This window comes from Nerophis lumbriciformis, linkage group LG25, assembly GCF_033978685.3.
Source record: "Nerophis lumbriciformis linkage group LG25, RoL_Nlum_v2.1, whole genome shotgun sequence".
NCBI classification, from domain to species: domain Eukaryota; kingdom Metazoa; phylum Chordata; class Actinopteri; order Syngnathiformes; family Syngnathidae; genus Nerophis; species Nerophis lumbriciformis.
Genome location: NC_084572.2, coordinates 13,431,012 through 13,452,616, shown reverse-complemented (window position 1 = coordinate 13,452,616; position 21,605 = coordinate 13,431,012). Strand labels below are relative to the sequence as shown.

The 21,605-nt window shown below is 40.4% G+C and overlaps 1 protein-coding gene across 12 annotated transcripts in view; it reads right to left on the bottom strand.

The window, feature by feature from the left end:
- Positions 1 to 21,605, bottom strand: part of nfixa (nuclear factor I/Xa) — a 233,359-nt gene that overhangs the window by 30,393 nt on the left and 181,361 nt on the right. For all 12 annotated transcript variants that reach the window (XM_061983789.1, XM_061983787.1, XM_061983785.1 and 9 more), the window contains 3 exons: positions 2,025 to 2,087; positions 1,464 to 1,538; positions 854 to 977 (listed from right to left, as the gene is read on the bottom strand). In XM_061983789.1, coding sequence (XP_061839773.1) covers positions 854 to 977; positions 1,464 to 1,538; positions 2,025 to 2,087 — 262 coding nt within the window. The remainder of the gene's footprint in view (positions 1 to 853; positions 978 to 1,463; positions 1,539 to 2,024; positions 2,088 to 21,605) is intronic.

Genomic DNA, 21,605 nt, shown 5'->3' with positions numbered 1-21,605 from the left:
CAAATGATCTAGATGACAAAAAATGCAGATTAAAATGATCATAGGTCTTTTTACCAACTTTAAATTTACAAGCAAGAAGATGAAGCCGGAGTTAAAAGTTAAAGTTAAAGTTAAAGTACCAATGATTGTCACACACACACTAGGTGTGGCGAGATTATTCTCTGCATTTGACCCATCACCCTTGATCACCCCCTGGGAGGTGAGGGGAGCAGTGGGCAGCAGCGGTGGCCGCGCCCGGGAATCATTTTGGTGATTTAACCCCCAATTCCAACCCTTGATGCTGAGTGCCAAGCAGGGAGGTAATGGGTCCCATTTTTATAGTCTTTGGTATGACTCGGCCGGGGTTTGAACTCACAACCTACCGATCTCAGGGCGGACACTCTAACCACTAGGCCACTGAGTAGGTGGGGACTGTTTACACCCACAAGCAAAATAAAGACAAACAATATTAAATAAGTTAAGATTTAAAAAAAAGCTTATAAAACCTACTTTGTTTGACACGTGGCAGAATGTTCTCCAAGATAACATGACGGCTGAGCGCATCACACAGCTGCATTTTAACACCATAACTCTGTTATCAGCTTGGCACACTTTAAAATCGGGTTTACCACTAGAAATTGGACTTTGCTCGTCCTGGTTTTGCCACTAGAAGAACAACAAAGCAACTGGGCAGTGTGGGACTCGGTACTATGCAGTGGAAAAGTGGCTTTTCAAGAGGTGAGCACCTAACAAGGACAAGTGGTTAAGAGCAAAGGGTGAAGAAGACTTCTAAATCAGGCAATGAAAACACATCCAATCAGCACATACCACCCTACTGTTGTCTGCACGCCCTATCAGGGCTGGGAGCACGTACCTGGTGGAGGGAGGGGAGGTGAGGGAGCGTCGCCCCAGGGCCACTTGGTTGATGTTGTAGTAGCTGGGACTGCTGTCCAGGTCAGCCAATGAGAAATTTGGACCTGACGCCGTGGCAACAGGAGCTAACAAGAAACAAGAGGGGTGAAGGAAGGAAATAGAATGATCAATAAGAATCAGTGGTGATAAAATTAAAGCTTTGGAATTCTATGTTATTTTTTAGCTTTTACATTTTGAAATTTTTGGAGGAGAAAATAATTTAATTATAATCTTAACACAACACAACTTCCACACAACTTTGTGAAAACATTCAAAGGAAGTACAAATAATCCACTCAATGTTGGTGTGGATCCAGAAAAGGGTGTTTTACATTCTTTCTTTTTTTTTTAAATTGCAAAATTTTTGGAGATTTAGGGTGGTAGGTGTGAGTGCACCCTTGATTTGCCAGTAAATAGTGGCTGATAGTGATATACAATTCCAGCATAGGTGGGTATCTACAGTATGTACCGGTAGGTGTACAATTTGGTGCAGATTCAAACAGGAATTTTGGCAGACTATTTTATTGTCGATATCTATTTTTCATTCATTGTGTTAATGTTATTTTTACTTACTTTGTGAAACTCTGACAAGCTCGGCCACATTCCAAACCCCTGAGGTGACAAAGCAGTCTTGGAAACTCAGGTGTCCTGTGGAAAAGAAAAATATATTTTAATTGAAATAGAATAGAAATCCTGAATTATGTGTTGTGTGGATCATATCTTTCAAGCAATTTGGATTCATAAAATGCATATGCTTGGAATATATACTATTAAATATACACAATTAGTTAATTGGTATTTTTCTTAATCATATATATGTTTAAGAAATGTAAAAATCAATCTCTGAATGTTCAGAAATCCTGTTTCAATGCTTTCTAGAGGAGTTTCCATAGCAGAAGTGTGCAAGGATGAAATCTTTAGATGATGTGTTTTTCTTTGAGCCAAAACTTGTTGAGATAAAATCAACAGCGATTCTGTTGGTTGCAGACAAGTAGTGCACTACATTTTGCTTTAATAGCTTAAGGACATAATTAAGCAACTATCAATTCCACACAGTTGACAGAATTCTGAAAAATCTATTAAAATGGATACACAGTGTGTGTGTGTGTATATAAGTCTAAGTCCAATACTAACCATTGGGTGGTGGTTTAATGTCTGTGTCTCCTTGCTGGCTGGAGCTGTCTGATTGTCCAGATTCTGCACAAAAATGGACAAACAGGGTAGAAATGGTTAATATTTGTGATAAAATAGCTTACTTTTTATGGCCACATATCCATAAGCCTAAGTGTGATACAAAAGGTGTGAGATGAAACAAGATACATTTACAGTATGTGCTAAGTTATGATGTGTTAGTAAAGTCAAGCTTAAAAAAAATACAATCATCAATGCATCGTCACTCAGCAAGAACTGAGAACAACCTTTCCTCTATATATATATATATATATATATATATATATATATATATATATATATATATATATATATATATATACATACATATATATATATATATATATATATATATATATATATATATATATATATACATACATACATACAAATATATATATACACACATATATATACACATTTATATACATATATATGTATATATAATTTGTTTATATATATATATATATATATATATACACACATACATATATATATACATATCTGTATATACACATATTCACACATGTATAAATATATTTACATATATACACACACATATACACATATATACATATACATTATATATACATACATAACCATTATATATACACATACAGTACACATATATACACACACATATATACACACACATATATATGTACATACATACTGTATATACATACACACACACACACACACACACACACACTGGAAAGCTTGTTCTCATCTCCCTGCTGAGTGAAAGTGCAATGATGTACAGTGTGCTGTTATGCCAATAAGTATCTTACGACGCAATCATATCCCTCGCCCTAATCCTATTTAATACCTTCTTGCTGCTCGGGATTTAGTCTGCATAAACAGAACACCTTACACGCACACGCACACACACACACACACACACACACACACACACACACACACACACACACACACACACACACACACACACACACACACACACACACACACACACACACACACGAACGCGCACCCACACACACGCACCCACGAACGCACACCCACACAAGCATGTGCACTCGCAATCTGTTTTCTTCTTCTAATTTCTGTTTCATAGCCGCTAAAACAGACTCGGGAAAATAGCTGACCACGGGAGTCTGGCTACGCCTGTGGATTTGAAGCGCGGTGTGTTTTAGTCGCGACAAAAACTATTCGCCATGGGGGCCAACAAGCAACGCTAATCTATGTACACACACACACACGTTTGCGCACACCTGTTATGACTGGCCTATGAACGCTATCACATAAGTGGGCCAGGCCTTGGCAACAAAAGGACAAATTAAGAATGGAGAAGCTGCATGGAGTGTTTGGAAATGTGTGAGTGTGCGTTCATATTTATGGTTATGTAAAAATGGACCATGTGTCTAGGTTTGTATGTGGAGGAGAACAGGGTGATGTCGAACGCTATTGGCCATCAACGCAGATCGAAGTTGCTAGCAAGCTAGCTAAAGGAGGTGTTTATCCACAGGCTGTAGGTGATAACAGAGCACACAAACTCCTGCCAGCAACACTTTCCTTGCAGCCACTCTAAGCCACAGATTAGCCTACTGAGCAGGAAAAAATAACAGGCCTGTCTCGCTGCCGACGAAGCCATCCACAGAGAGAAAGAAAGAGAGAGGGAGAGGAAAAAGAGCGAAAGACAGACGGGCGAGAATGCAGAAAAGCAAAGACACCGCGGTTCGGCTTGCTGCGCTCATGCAGAATCCCTCACTCTTTGCTGTCTCCCCATCACGGGCTGCATGTAATCCTGGCAGCCATCTTAGAGCTTGGCAGCCATCTTAGCATTGGCGTTAGCTCCACATTCCAGGTAACTGACGGCACTCGCTCCAAACACCAGGCTGCGCACGCACCCAGATGCATTGAAAAAAAAAAAACCTCATACGCGGATAAACACTCAAGAGTAAACATACGACTGCCAATGAAAGCTGACGAGAAAACAACCCGACTTCACTGGACGTTTACTGCCGTGTAGTATTTCGCCACGGGGCTCCACAATGCTGTAAACATTCCAGTTCTCTCACCTTGGATGCACTGTTTGGATACAACAGTGTGTGTGCCTGAGGGGTATCTGTCTGAGGTGTGCATAAGACTGTAATTAGTTTATAGAATTAGCCAGATGTAGCACTTGACTGCTAGGCCACGATCATTTTCACTGCTAAGGAACACAGTCATCATTCTGTTGAGCCAGGAAGTGTTGATGGGGTCTGCTGACTGTTTATCACTTCTCTGCCAGTTCAAGTCTATAACAGCCACAACCCGTCTAACCTCGCATCCAGCCCTTTATCTTGCCGCCACAGACCCCCAAAGCTTTGCCCTTAGCACCTCCAATCATAGCTCTGCAGGCCCCTCAACCTCAAGTGACCTCCCCGCTAACGTCAAACCTCCATGCTTCGTCTCTTCAAACCAGCAAATTATGATTATGAGTAAAAGATAAGGGGGCAACATTTTACAATAGATAAGAATAACCACTAAAGGGGTAAGACCAGCATGTTATTTGCCCATTTGGTGAGAATAGTTACAAGTGAAATGCCTCAAATGCTTGAAATTGGACTAACCATGCACCTGGGAATAGGTTGATTGGCAACATTAAAAATGGTCCCTAATGTGTGAATGTTGTCTTGTCTATCTGTGTTGGCCCTGCGATGAGGTGGCGACTTGTCCAGGGTGTACCCCGCCTACCGCCCAAATGCAGCTGAGATAGGCTCCAGCATCCCCCGCTACCCCGAAAGGGACAAGCGGTAGAAAATGGATGGATGGAAGAACTGTTTGCTGTCAAATAAATAGCGTAACACATTCAGCTATGGTTGACATAATCGGTCGTCAACAAAACCATAATAGTCACATGTGCTCGTGACTTTTGAGACTGGGGATCTAATGTTAATTGTGAACACTGCGGTATTGCGGTTTTAAAAATAATAATAATAATAATGGATTAGATTTGTATAGCGCTTTTCTAGACACTCAAAGTGCTTCACAGAGAAGTGAGAACCCATAATTCATTCACACCTGGTGGTGGTAAGCTACTTTCGTAGCCACAGCTGCCCTGGGGTAGACTGACAGAAGCGTGGCTGCCAGTTCGTGCCTGCGGCCCCTCCGACCACCACCACCACCACCTAACATCATTCATTCACCAGTGTGAGCGGCAAGGGTGAAGTGTCCTACCCAAGGACACAACGGCAGCGATTTGGATGGTAATAAGCGGGGAGCGAACCTACAACCCTGAGGTTTCTTGCACGGCTGCTACTCCTGTCAGTGTAGTTTTTTTCTGGCGCTATTCTGGGGCTTGTCTGAAAAGTTAACAAAGCTCCAATGATCCCCTGCGCAGTGCAGGCGGGCAGAGTGGAAAACTATTGGAATCTCCTGATAAGTTCAAACCAGAAGAAGGGATGCATTGTGGTTTGGCGGTGAAAAAAAAACGATCGAGGAGAAAACACGTTGTTGGAGTCTATAATCAGTCCAATGAATCAGTAGACAGGCAGTTATGTCCTTTTGGTGTAAGTCCTCATGAGGACACATGCAAAAGCAAGTTCGCAAACACTGCCACACCACGACGTCTACAGCAAGTCGGGGAATACGAGTATTACGAGAAGCTACTTGATGAACCATCCCTTGAAAACAATCTTTGGTAAACTAAACTGAACTAAAACTATTTCAACAAATTTGAAAAAAGGTGCATTTTTGTGGAAAGGGGGAGTTTTTTATTATTATAATTTTTTAATTGGGTTTATTTGATAGGGACAAGTATGTTTCATGAGCACGTGTTACATACTACAACATTTTAGCCAGGGCTAATTCTCAATGTCCGTCTCTAGTTTTTGAGTTTGCCAAAACCATAATTTTCTGTGAAAACGAGCATTAATGGAGCTAACAACACTATAAACTAGGGATGTAAGGATACATTGTATTAATGATAACCGCAGTAAAACTCCCAATGGTTAGTATTACCATTTTAAATTAAATGATCGAAAAGCTGCCCTTTGATAAACTCACGGCCTGACTGGCCGTGAGTTTGCTAGTTTAAATGCTAACATGAAAACAATAGATATTAACATCTTTCCCCATTAAAAAACAACATACCCCACTTTAAACTTATATAAACACAATACTGTCTGAGCAACTAAGCTATTCAACTGTGTACAATGAAACTACAAGCTGTGCTCTCTTAAAGGAACAAGAGACAGATATGTTTTTACGGAGCTTTTAGGGACTGCTGAACAAAGTAGGATGGCAGAAATAATAAATAATAATGATAGATTTGATTTGCTACGCACTTTTCATTTAAATAAATCTTAAAGGGCTACAATACAAACCAATACTTAAAATAATACAATTAAAGACGGATAAAACACTAAAAAACACAAAACATGCAAAATAGTGGGTTTTGTAAAAAAAAAAGAAGTATATTTTAGTCATTAAAAAAAAAAAAATTGGTCAGAAAATTTCAGTGTGTGTATAAGTACTTTTTGAGCATTTTCAACAGTACCGCAATATTAAAGACAACTGTAATAAATTTGGTCACAACAACTGCGATATGTAATGTTCATATCGTTATATCCCTACTCCAAACACACATCTGTATAAACAGACTGTTTTTTCATTAAAAAAATGAACAAAATCTCACTTAATGCCAACAAAAGCGGTTGACCATGTATGTCCACGTCAGCTTGAGTGGGCACTTTTAAAAAAAAAAAAGGGGGGAACCAACACTGTGGACATGACTTGTTGTTGACATAAACGGGGTCATCCTAGACAGGTTCCAATGTATAGATGGTAACATTGGTAATGTAGTAGTTCACACTGCTGATATGCCGTCAATAATGGAGTCACAATTGCCCGGCAACTGAATGGAGACCAGTCTAAGGTTTTGCACTAAGGGGCCGATTACAAGAGTTTTTGACTCAGAACTGATAAAAACAAACCAATTGTCATAGGGCCATAATAGCAAAGCCTTGTCGGTGTATGCGATAAAAACTAAATGTTAAATGAAAATGTTGGATCTACTGTCAGTAATTGATGAATATTAATACTTATTGTACGTCTGCAGCCGCGTAAAATGAGTGTAAAATTGTCTTACACCTTTGCGTCTCTGTGCATTTCATGCAGGGTGGCAAGGCTCAACAGCAGGGTTACATTCCTAAATGAAAGATTCTACAGACTACTGTACCTCCCACTGTCAACTTTCACATATTTCTGCGGCTTTTGGCTTTATCAGTTCCATCTGTACTGCATTTTCCTCCCCCATCATTTTTTTTTGGCCATGTGCGACATATGGTCCTTGCTAAGCGCTTTCATTCCTGTAGTTTTATGGCACTCAAATAATATTTTGGAAACTACAGTACTGTACTCTGAATCATGAAATTATATAAACCCATATTTGATCTTTTAATAAAAACACCAACCCCAATCTATTTGTTGTGGATTAGACTTGGCTAAGTGTCCTGTTTTGAGGTTGGTGTTAAATGACTGGCGTGAAAGGTAAGAGCGAGGTGTCAGTCTGTCAATTGAACTAAAGCTTCTATGGAAAGAAACATATTCAGATTAAAACCCATTGAACACTAAAATGCCCAATTAGCCACCCATAATCTTTACCGCTTGTTGCTGTCCAGGGTCTATTCCAGATATACTGTATAAAATAGGGCTGTCAAAAATAATGAGTTAATTAATGTGATTAATCACAAAAAATGATTGCATTAGTCATGTATATACACAGATTAATCACGCAATTCATTTTGATCGAAGATTCTTCTTTACCTTAACTGTAGATGGTTACTTATAAGGTGGCACGGGTTGTTATTTGGTCAGTGATCAGGTCAATGCGTACATCAGTGCACAGACGAGTGAGGAGACGCCGACTGGTGTGCCCGCTGGCAAATTTCACTTCACAATAAACCCAGACTGGACTTTAGATAAAACTGTTGCAAAGTTTTGAGCAAATTAATGACGTGTATTCAAGTAAAACCCATATGCAAGTAAAACATTGTATTTGTGTGCAAATATCAGGCTCTTTTTAAAGTTACCGCAAATACCGTCAGGAACTGCTGGTGTTGAATCCCAAGCGCAGGAAAACATGACTTTAATGGGATAACAGGAGACAGAATAAACGGAAACAGGAACCAGGAAATGGGAGACAGGAAACAATCATCGAGCACTGACTGGAGGGTGAGGCAGGCATAAATAGCAGCCAGCTGATTGAAAACAGGTGTGGACAGGCTGCCAATCAGCGGCAGGTGAGGGGAAATAGTGCTCAGGGAGACAAGCAGGAAATGGAACTAAAATAAGAGCGCTGACAGGAAATGAACACCAACTAAGGAAACATAAAAAGACATGAATGTGACAGATCGTCACACTATGAGCAGATTTTTTATTACGCTTTTAACCCTGTGGCTTATAAGGTGCTGCTAATTTATGGATATTTTTTTCCCGCTGCCGGCCATAATGCAAAGAGTAAAAAAACTAAAGACGCTGAAAAGGTGTGTTATTGATGTGCTGTGGCGCCATCTTTTGGAGTTCGCTCACTGCAGATGCTGCAGTGCTCTTCTGTTTACGACTTTCAACCGAAAGTACAAGTGTCGTTTCGTCTTCTAGTTGTCAATAGCGTTTCTGCTTGTGTGGATTCTTCATTCATCACTCCATTCAACGTTTGTAGGTTTTACAATATAACTAAAACAATTCTTACGTACTAAATCATCCCATGTGTGTCGGCGTGTTTTCATGCATATTTGTATGTGACATCGTAATGCAATTAAGCTATTTCAGTCTCATTAGCATCAGCTAATATGTCAAAAACGAAAAAAAAAGAGTGTCTGTGTTAGTATTAATAATTTACAATGGCATTCTTTTTGTATTGTTTCAGTTTCACAAAATCACCAAAACGTCACCGTGGACTTACTAAGTCTGTTAAGATGATTGGAGAGCTAGCTTCCGCAGTGAGTGAGTCCATGACATCTGTTTTGTTTGATCATTCGTTTTACTGCCCTGTTACAGACACCGTTTGGAAACATTTTCAATAGTGTAAATAAACATTAACAACATCTTTCTGTGTAAATAACTAATTTCACAACATATATATCTGCAACTTATAGTCCGATGCGGCGAATATATGGAAACATTTTCTCTAGTGGGTGCAGCTTATATACAGGTGCACTCTATAGTCCGGAAAAATACGGTAATTTAGAATATGCAAGCGAGTAATAACCTGTTATTAATCCAAATTCAAAAGTGTGATTAATCTGATTAAAAAAAAATATCATTTGACAGCACTAGTATAAATATGTTTAACATATGCCCGTAAACAACAATAATTAGGTGTGATAAGAGAAATGCGAGTGTGTTTGCCATCTTTGTATGTTGTAGGAATAAATTTTACGCAATAGGTAATAATATAGCATGTTTTATTTATCTTTTTAGATGTACAGTAATGTCACAAAAATAACCTGCTAGCTGTAATAGTAATAATTTTGTATTTGCAACACAACGCAACACAACACTAATATATTGTCCAACTTCCAAAGTGCAATCATGTCAAGTTTGACTTTGTCCCGCATTTGCGTGGGCATGTGTGGTTGTGTGTTGGTTCAATGACTCTCCTCCGCATTGGAACAAATGTCATCTTGTCTTTCCCCTCCTCTTCCTCCTCCACTACGCTCTTCTCCTCCCCAAAACACAGGATCACGCTATACAGCCTCCCAATTGGGTTTCGCTTAAGAGGTTTATCGGTATGTTGCTAAACATTCTGACCTTTTTTTTAATCCTTAATGCGCTTAAAATGTACCAAAACCTCCTAATCCCCCTGGCTATCCCACACAGATGTTCACCACGCTCTTTTATTGGATGTTATTTTAATTATTTCTCCATTTTTATCTATATGTGTGTATTTTCTTGCATATCTGAAATGCATTGGAGTGTAACTAACACGGATGCCAATAAACAAGTTACATTACAAGAAGAAGCTTTGTATTGTCATCGCACAAATACAACAACATTTGAAGTTTGCGGCTTCTCTCTATCGCAGATTTTTCTTTATAGCATATTGTATGTGTTTTTGGCCTAAATTAAGCATTTTAAAGCATTACAATGTCTAAATTAACTACAAATATCAATTCTACAGTAGTGTTTGCCACTAAATGAGACCAAACCAATCAGAGTGCATGGTTTAGTATTGTGGCCACTGATTGGCTCAGCTTCAGGAAGCACTATAATATGGGATTAAAAGAGTGTAAATGTGATTTAAGGGTGTTATCTTATGACTACAGGGCTCTCATACTGTTAAAATATGTCTATAGAAGGTTGTTTTTATGCTTTAGCTATGAAAATATTGAAGTTATAAATAATAATTCCTACATTACGACAACTCATTTACCAATGTCAGGCCCGAAACCAATTAACAGCGATAAATGAAGGTTTACTGTAAGCATGTATTTCACACAGAGAAGTGTGTGAATGAAAAAAATAATTATGAAAACAATTATTTAAGTTATGCTATGGTTTGTTTTACAATAAAATTATATTTTTCTGTAAGTGCAGTGCATACATATGGATATTCATGTGAATCTATTAGCGTATGGATGTATGCATTTGTGTGACTGTGCCACTGCGCCAGTCACAGCCAGGCAGACTGTTTGGCGAGGTGGCAGAGTATGGCTCTGTATTGTGTGTGTGTGTGTGTGTGTGTGTGTGTGTGTGTGTGTGTGTGTGTGTAGCAGGTGTGCCAGGCCGCCTTGCGCAGCTTGCTGCCCATCTGTGCTCCCGTCTGTGTGCCGCCTGCGCCCACGCTTTGCCAACAGCGCTGCACCACAGCAAGAAGACCCAGGAGAGAGGGATGCTGAGATATGGGGGAAGGCGGGAGGAGGGCAGGGGAGGAGGGGAAGGAGGAGTTGAGCGCGTTGGGAGGACAGGGGGATTACAAGGCTGGGAGCAAGGCGGATCGGCGTACAAAAAAGGGGTGAAAGAAAGTGGGTGGTGGGGGCTAAGTGTCCAAAGAGTATACAGTACATGAACTCAGAGGGAAATGGCAGCAAGGGATGTGGGGAAGTTGGGTGCTGGGGAGTTTTAGGGGTCGCTCGTGGGGGCCGGGGAGGTGGGACGTGGCTTTCTGGCTGGATGCCCATACATGCCCTCCCCTCTTTATCCCTCTTCACTCCTTCCTGCCGGTCCCTCCCTCTCTTTTTTTATTCATCGTCCTCTCGTCACCCACAATGTCTTGTCTTCATCAGCGCAGCTTATCATGGGGGTGGGCTGGGAGGGGGCAAGAGTCGGCTGCAGGTGTCACATGAAAAAAATCACTTTTAAGAGGAGTCTTCTCCAAGCAGACTGGCTTTGTGCAGTACAATCGATCAGGCCTTAATATCACCAAAAGATTACACGAGGTCTACTGTACGTAATCCTTCCTGCTTTTCAAATGAGATGCAAAAATAAGCATTAAAAAAGCCATTTATTTATCACCATCTGATAAGATGCAAAACAATGCTATGACAGAAAAAAGACCCCAAAAATAGCGAATAAATATCCAAGCGCTGCTTAGCGCTGGATCACTCATGCTGCTTATACAGGTAAAAGCCAGTAAATTAGAATATTTTGAAAAACTTGATTTATTTCAGTAATTGCATTCAAAAGGTGTAACTTGTACATTATATTTATTCATTGCACACAGACTGATGCATTCAAATGTTTATTTCATTTAATTTTGATGATTTGAAGTGGCAACAAATGAAAATCCAAAATTCCGTGTGTCACAAAATTAGAATATTACTTAAGGCTAATACAAAAAAGGGATTTTTAGAAATGTTGGCCAACTGAAAAGTATGAAAATGAAAAATATGAGCATGCACAATACTCAATACTTGGTTGGAGCTCCTTTTGCCTCAATTACTGCGTTAATGCGGCGTGGCATGAGTCGATGAGTTTCTGGCACTGCTCAGGTGTTATGAGAGCCCAGGTTGCTCTGATAGTGGCCTTCAACTCTTCTGCGTTTTTGGGTCTGGCATTCTGCATCTTCCTTTTCACAATACCCCACAGATTTTCTATGGGGCTAAGGTCAGGGGAGTTGGCGGGCCAATTTAGAACAGAAATACCATGGTCCGTAAACCAGGCACGGGTAGATTTTGCGCTGTGTGCAGGCGCCAAGTCCTGTTGGAACTTGTAATCTCCATTTCCATAGAGCAGGTCAGCAGCAGGAAGCATGAAGTGCTCTAAAACTTGCTGGTAGACGGCTGCGTTGACCCTGGATCTCAGGAAACAGAGTGGACCGACACCAGCAGATGACATGGCACCCCAAACCATCACCCAACCATGCAAATTTTGCATTTCCTTTGGAAATCGAGGTCCCAGAGTCTGGAGGAAGACAGGAGAGGCACAGGATCCACGTTGCCTGAAGTCTAGTGTAAAGTTTCCACCATCAGTGATGGTTTGGGGTGCCATGTCATCTGCTGGTGTCGGTCCACTCTGTTTCCTGAGATCCAGGGTCAACGCAGCCGTCTACCAGCAAGTTTTAGAGCACTTCATGCTTCCTGCTGCTGACCTGCTCTATGGAGATGGAGATTTCAAGTTCCAACAGGACTTGGCGCCTGCACACAGCGCAAAATCTACCCGTGCCTGGTTTACGGACCATGGTATTTCTGTTCTAAATTGGCCCGCCAACTCTCCTGACCTTAGCCCCATAGAAAATCTGTGGGGTATTGTGAAAAGGAAGATGCAGAATGCCAGACCCAAAAACGCAGAAGAGTTGAAGGCCACTATCAGAGCAACCTGGGCTCTCATAACACCTGAGCAGTGACAGAAACTCATCGACTCCATGCCACGCCGCATTAACGCAGTAATTGAGGCAAAAGGAGCTCCAACCAAGTATTGAGTATTGTACATGCTCATATTTTTCATTTTCATACTTTTCAGTTGGCCAACATTTCTAAAAATCCCTTTTTTGTATTAGCCTTAAGTAATATTCTAATTTTGTGACACACGGAATTTTGGATTTTCATTTGTTGCCACTTCAAATCATCAAAATTAAATGAAATAAACATTTGAATGCATCAGTCTGTGTGCAATGAATACATATAATGTACAAGTTACACCTTTTGAATGCAATTACTGAAATAAATCAAGTTTTTCAAAATATTCTAATTTACCGGCTTTTACCTGTATTACCTTAAATTAAAGAATGGGCGATATGGTCTAAAATATTATTACAATACATATTGCAGTCTCCTGCTATAACAATATATATCAATATACATTATCGGGTATGTAAATGATAATATAAATATTTAGGTTACAAGGGCTCCTAATTCAGCTGCTGACGTATGTGATTATATGATGCTTTATTTTCTCAAAACTATATATGTATATCTATATACCCTATAAAATCCATTTGTTAATTTACCGTTAATAGTTGGTTACTTTCGGTCTACACTTCTGTAAAATTGTAAACAATAACAAAAATTACAAACCTCAACACCCCGTCACGCCCTGAAAACAATGTTTTATATAAAAATAAAAATAAATCATGATTTTACTCAAAAGAAAGGCAAAAATACAAAAATATTGTCAATTTAAAAAAATAGTTTTGTTCATGAATACATCTCCAGAGTACTGGCACTCTGGTTGATTGGCTGTGCTTTTAGCTCAGTAGTCAGGACTCTCGCCTCTCACACCGCTTCGCTACACGAAGCAGAGCTATCTGTTATGGACAGCTATGAACATCAGTCATTGCATTCAGCCGTCAAAATCGAGGGCCCCTGATTGGGTGGGGGCACCTGGACTTCAGCCTAGGTAAACCCGTGCATTAAGGCGGCCATGGCTACAGTAATAATAGCCACTAGTTGACACAAAACCAATTAGTGTGCACTGTTCAGTATAATGGCCGCTATATTGGAATAATATAATGTGTAATTAATCTGTTATTTATAGTCTAGAGCAGTGTTTTTCAACCTTTTTTGAGCCAAGGCCCATTTTTTTCATTGAAAAAATCCCAAAGCACACCACTAGCAGAAAACATTAAAAAAATGAAACTCAGCAGCCGATATTAACAGTAAAAAGTCGTTCTCGCAATTGTTAGATATAAATTCAAACCATAACCAAGCATGCATCACTATAGCTCGTCTCAAAGTAGGTGTACTGTCACGACCTGTCACATAACGCCGTGACTTATTTTTTGGTGTTTTCCTGTGTGTAGTGTTTTAGTTGTCTTGCGCTCCTATTTTGTTGTTGATTGTCATGTCCGGATGTACTTTGTGGACGCCGTCTGCTGCTCCACACGCTGTAAGTCTTTGCTGTCGTCCAGCATTCTGTTTTTGTTTACTTTGCAGCCAGTTCAGTTTTAGTTTTGTTTTGTATAGCCATCCCTAAGCCTCAATGCCTTTTCTTAGTGGCACTTGCCTTTTGTTTATTTTTGGTTTAAGCATTAGATACCTTTTTACCTGCATCTGTTGTCTGCATATTGTATTATCACGACAAACCATGTTCCCGACATCCAACAAAGCAATTAGCTACCTGCTGCCACCTACTGATATGGAAGAGTATTACACAATTACTCTGCTGCGCTCTGGACAGCACAGACACTCAACAACGGCACATTATTGGCGGATTATAATTACTGATTTGCAAAAAATATTTTTAACCCAATTAGGTGAAATGACACACCAGACAATATCTCACGGTACACTAGTGTGCCGCGGCACAGTGGTTGAAAAACACTGGTCTAGAGAGCGCTCATAATGTTGAGGAGTGTATTTAGAAGGTAGTTAACAGTTTTTTATGCTGTAGCTATGAAAATATGTATTTATAATTAATAATTCCTACTTTGTGGAAATTAATTTATTGTGGTCATGTCTGCAACCAGTTAACAGCGATGAATGAAGCATTACTTGTATATTGACACTATACATGGCATCGTTACAGATAGTATTAAGAATTAAATATCGTCCGTATGATTTAAATCATTTATATCGTATATGGTCTATTTCGCAAAACCCTACCTCAAATATATGCAGTGCTGTTCATTTTACACCGAAACTATGCTATGTAAGTCTTCAACTCAGTCCAACGTGGACTGAGTTCTCCACACAAGCCACATGCAGTGTTTGCTCGAATAAGAGTATGTGAAACCAGAGCGGTACTCTATAAAGCGCATACCTTTTCAACAGAAAAATGTAAAAGAGAAATGCAGTTTTCCGCTGTGTTAAACACATCTGGCTCAAAAGTCAATGGGTTCATCTTTTGGTCGTGTTGCACTCTTCAACCAAGGTCTGTAAAAGTCACACTGGTATTCTTAACATTACCATCTATAAAAGTGCACGGCTTGAAAAGCTTGTATAATTATTTTTAAACATGGGAACATTAATTCCTGTATTTGAGTGGGAGAGCAACTTTGATTCTTTTGCAAAGGCCAAGTACACTGCACGTTTGTGTGCGTGTGTGTGCGTGTGTGTGTGTGTGTGTGTGTGTGTGTGTGTGTGTGTGTGTCTATAGCCAGGGGCCCCCAGCACAGTTCATGACCAAGCCTAACAGAGTGTGAAAGTCCCCCTGCCGAGCTGATACTGATATAACTGTCCCCTAAGTGGTGTTGACACCAGCATTATTACCCTGTCAACCTCCATATCTCCTCAGCTTAAAGAAGTCAACTGGGGGAGGGACCCAAGCATGTTAAGGACCAGTGTCTCTGCAGAGTCTTGCTCCAGCCCAAATAAATACAGCTGCACAAAGGCCGGAAAGGGAAAGAATAGGGGAACACGAGGAGGGAGAAAGAAGGGGGATATACACACACACTCTCGCTGCTACCGACACAGGTCTCACTGGATAAAAACAACCGTGACACACGCTGAAGGTGTGGCTGCAGTGAGGGATTATCCCCACCAGGTGGCAATTTCCTGGCACAGGGGCAATAGTGAAATGCAAATAAAGCAACAGGGCCCTGGGCCAGATGCCTCGGCTAGCTCAGACTTCACTCTCTAGACTGCAAAGAGAAGCAGGCCAGCGACAGAGGGAGGCAGACAAATACATGAAAAGAAAAGGAGATGTGAAATATGGGGCCGTGAAACGTTACCGGCATACAAGCGGGAGCATATCCCTTCCACATTTTGGTCTAACGCATTGTACGGAGGAAAGCATGAAACAACTGAACAAGCTACAGAGTCTCCAAAACTGAAAAAAGGAGGTGTCAATAACAAAACATAACACATATTGTAAAGTGCAACTTTAAAAAAAGGTAATAATTACATTTGTTAACCTTTTCTCAAAAGTCACACCCTAGTTGGACATCAAAGCCTAATGGCTGAGGTACTTGTCTAGCCAACAAAAGATAAACAGTATGTTCTTACATGTTGTAGCCAGTAGATTGCAGCACTTGCTCATTTTACGACCATAAATACACGAGAGACTCAATTCTCAATCCTCTATGGCGTGACAAAATGAGAACTATAACTATGACGTCTAGTCTAAGTCTAATGCCATAATGCACATGACACAACAATCGAGCAACACAAAGAGTATGGCGGAGTATACATTGATTATAACTGCGGCGCAGGAAAGCAGTTACACCTCTCTGGCTCTTCAGTACAATATAGCTAAAGTGGCAATGAAAGAACAACAAAATGTGCAACACAAATTCAGCTGATATTGTTAGTGTAAATAATTAGGTGTCCCAATACAACTTTTCCACCCCTCATACAGATATTGAAGCCTTGAATATTGGTCGATACCGATAATAATCTGATACGATATCAGCACAAATCATATCTAATATTTGTATTATTTTGTAGTGTGGAATGTTAGAAAATGGCTGATTGAGGGAAATTACTCAAAGAATAATGATATGCATGAAAACACTAACCTTATGACAGATTTGTGCTACTGAAGTGGAGCGTTAATTTTTTTTTTTGGCGACACCTTGTGGTCGCTATGATTAATTAAATTAGGGGCATTGCACAGTTAGTTGAATGATGCGAACACATTTGTTAATGGGTACATTTCTAATGCGTCTTCCTTGGATATTTTGTGTGTGTAAGTAATCTGCAACTTTAACCATTTGATACTTGCTCATATTGTGATGTTAAACTGTAATATTGTTTAATAAAGGACACTTATTACGTATGTCTAGCTTGTGTACTACTGTGTGCTTTGCTGTTGTGTCGCTGCTAACTCCTAGTAGCCTTACCATGTTTGCCTTTTGTAAATGACTTCACTACAATAAAAGAAAAGATCAAACATGTGTGCTTATTGGAGGACATTTTGATGTTTACTGGCTGTTCAGCTCTGCACAAGTAAACACGCTGCAGGACTGCTTGCATTTGAAATGTGAGATGCAAGCAGATATCTTCCGCTACTTTTTTGTGGATGCCAGATATTTCGATAACAATATCAGATTGGGACACTACTATAAATAATAGGTTTTATTGATACACTTGTGTGATAGTTGAAAACATCCAAGTGTACTTTACACTAAAAACCTACAACTGAACAGACTGTGTCATGCGCTTAGGGTTCCGCTGTAAATTCTACCAAAGAATGAGAAACTTACAAGCAAGGCATTGGCCGATTGGCTCAGTCAGCATAAATCAGATCACTATCTCCTGCAATCTAACTCTTGTGACCATGAGAAAGGAAGACAAGACAGTAGTTCGGAGTCAAGGGAGTAAATAGCAGGATGATTATGAAACATGACACAGACAACGTTTTGAAACAAGCGGAATAACTGTGCAGAGTCGCAAATCTGTGTCGAAAAGAGGGGTGGACAAGGATTTAATTTGCTTCTACAGGCCCTATGAGGCACTTTGTATGAGTCCTGGGTTCTTTAAGGTTAGCCTAGTCCATATTCAAGGATAGGAACCCTCTTTGTCTCCAGATGCTCATTAGCTTTCTTTCTTTGAAATGTCACTTTCAAGAATGTTGACCGCCTGTTCCCTCAGCCACTTGCTTCCCTTACATTATCTTTGATCGGTCTATTCCCTTGCTACATTTTCCTCAGTACCCTTCTCTTCAACCCCGTGCGTTTCTTTGCGAGACACAAAAAAAGAGCGTGAGCTGCAGTAACAGAACACTGGTGCACTTGACAGCCAAGGATATGTCGATAAGAATGAGAAAACATCCTCAACACACACACATACTTGCGCACACATCCACAAAGTGATAGAGCAAGGTTGCCAACTCCTCCGAAAGCTCCGCCGAGATAACCGCGATAACAAACATTCCTGATGCAGCCAAGTCCGTCTCTCCTGAGGTACACTTCAATGAAAACCCGTAGCAAATGTGCCACTTTATGAACATAACAATACATCAATAAGTCAGTTGGGTGAATGCACCAAACTGTAAAGTAAGAGACCCAATTACATCGGAACTCGTAAATTATTTCCTCTGGAGGAATGCAGCACAAGTGAGGAGGCTTCTTCTTTTTCTTTTTTTTTAAATAATGATCATTCTGTTGGGAAAGTGCTCAAGTCATAAACTCTGTTTTGGAAAACACAACTTGAATTTAAATACGAATGAAAGTTGTTCATCTTATTCCAATAACTATGTAGACAAAAGCCATGGTTGTTTAGATGGTTTTCATGGTGACCAAAAAAGAATTGGTACTCCCGACTGGGCTAAGCTGACACAATGCGTGCGTGTCCCATTGAGAAGTATGAACACCCCAAGTGACTCAATCCCATCAAATTTTGCCAAGAGGACAGAGGGATGAGTGGTCGGTGGGTGATGAACAAAAGAAAAAGAGGATACTAGCAGGGAAGGAAATAAAGGCCTCATATATGTGAAGAAAAGCTCCAGGAGTGCAAACGTGATCAATGCGATCCCGCTGTCACGTTGACAAACATACAATACCACAGCAAGGAGATGCAGCAACAACTGGTGGTCACCTTTGACCTTTTGGCAACATGCAAGCGTTGAAGATGATGCCAGCAGGAAGTGTGCAAATGAATATATGTTTGCGTGTGTGTGAAAGAGTGAAGGAACCCACACATAGCCATGAAATCAAACTGCATGGTTGAATGGAAATCCTGTTAGTGGAGGGTTGACGCGAACTTATTTTGTCAGCGTGTCTTTAAAGTGTGGTCAAGGGTTGCTGCGCAGACCGACGATTAAAGAGAGTGTCTGGCTCATGAAGTAAACAGTTTCACCGCAAAAAAAAAAAACACTCCAAAGGGTGCTTGAAAGACACAGCGTTTGCTAATGTTCATTCACGCACGCGCGCGCACACACACACACACACACTGATGAGACAGTCTTTGTCCATTGTATGGCATGGTGAGGACAGATGGAGAGGCTTGTGAAGGGTGAGGTCATGTGAGGGAGCTGGAGCCAGGCGCAACGGCCAGCCTGAGGTCAACCCACAAACACCAACAGGGTCAGCCTGTTAGGAGACCACTGCTTGCCTTTTTCGAATGAAATATAGCACGGGGGTCCAAACTTTTTTCACCCAGGGCCGGCAAAATCTAAAATAGTGGGGTGCCATTGTGATATTTTCATATAATTTGTAAAAATGTAAAAAATTGTATATTGTGTCGCCAATTAAGAAATTAGCTGCAGGCCCCAACTGTCCGCCTGCCACACTTTGGACACCCCTGCAGCATAGTGATGGATGAAAACATCAACATGCTTTGAAAGGAAGTTTGATTGCACTTGTTGGAGTGGATCAACCACATTAAAAGCCCTATTCTCTTGTTTGTGCTTAAGAGTTTTTTTGTTTTCGATTGAAGTTACGCACATTTGTCTTATTTGTATTCTCTCAACAACCTGTGTTAGTCAGGCAAACGTGCATAAGTCTGGAATAACGCGGGATCATTACTAATGAAGTGTCCTTTGCCATTATGCCTTATTTTTCAGTTAAATGAAAATTGTCGTTGAAAATCCAATTTGAAAAGGCCGTATAAATCCAGGCAATGCTTGTCAGGTGAACGTGTGTTGTCATGGTGATGTATAGTGTCAGCACACTACAACCGCTTCTTCTTTCTGGCAGGATGTGAATAATAATATGTAGCTGAAACTTTGTTTCCCTTGGTATTAGAACCACCCTGATGTTAAGATTTCTGTTTAGTACAAATATTTGAAAAGCTGCGACGCGTCAGAGGGGCTTAGCAGACAGCAGTTTGTGAGTGGGTGTTTTTGTGTGTCTGTGCTTGCGTGGGAGGGCGAGAGAATTTGATATCAACTGTTAATAAAAAAATATCTATGAAATTAATCAAACGCTACATAACGTACGTATTTTCTATCTAATAGTCACATGCGTCAATGATCACAGTTCAGATTCTTTGAACGTCTGTTAGTACCTGGATATTCAAACACAGCCGATATACGCACAACCATATTACTGCTATAGTCGCAATCACGAAACAATGATGTGTATTTTGATTAAATAAATTCAGAGTGGCATCATGGTCCTTTTATCTTCATCTCAATGAATGTTTCCAGATGTCGCAATTGAAACAATCAGAATAGATTTGACATTTTCTGGAAGTTTCTTTTATAATTTTGCTATGTGTGGTGTACACTGCATTCAAATTTCAAGTGCAATATAATGTTTCACCTTCCAGGGGTGCTGGATATATTCCAACCTTAGGCTATGTCTACACTAAGCCGGATAACCCCTTAAACAAATAATTATTTAGCCTAAGCATCGTGTCAGCCACACTAAACCATCGTTTAAGGTAACCCTCCTTGGATAATCTTATACACGGGAAAGTGCGCCGTGTATTTCTTGAATCTCCGGCTCTTAGCTTTATATGGACTCATCGATCGTTTACAAACTGAGTTCGGAAAGAAAGTGACGTCAGAAAGACCGCGCCCCACACAGGAAGTGACGTGGGAAAGAACGCGCCACAGCCAGCTTCATAACAACCTGTTTCCACTCGGAGGTAAACACTAGAAAGATGGAGGCGAGTCACTCAGACATGCCCTGTTTCTCCTTCCTCTACATGTACAGACGCTTGTGGAAATCACACATGAGTACCTTAAGAGAAAGTGATTGCAGCTATTTCGGATACAACACATCTCAGACGGCAAGAGAACTTTCGAATGTCCAGGTCAGCTGTGATTTTACTTACCGAAAAATGTTGTCCATTTGTCGAAGGAGAGACAACGAATATGCAGGCTCCCGTGGATGTGATAAAAAAGGTAGCGTGTGCTTTGTATTACCTGGCCGTCGAGGGAAGACTACGGAAAACAGCGAATGCTTTTGGACTGGCAAAGCAGACTGTATCAGTTATTGTCCGCCATGTATGTCACGGACTCAACGTCTAGGTCCAGAGTATATAAAGTCACCAAAAACAAATGGATAATGAAGGTGAAGGCAAAAGAGTGAGGAGTGTCCTCAGAATCAGAATCAGAATCAGAATCAGCTTTATTGTCATTACGCAAGGTAACGAGATTGAGGCCATTCCATACAGTGCGATGTGTGCATGCTAGAAAAAGAGTGAGGAGTGTCCTGACCAGATATCTAAATCCCTAGATTGATTGATGTAAAATGTTCTTTATCACATTGTTTACTTTCACGTGTTTATTAAAGATTTGATTAATTTATGATGGCTCAGGTGTGATTCACTA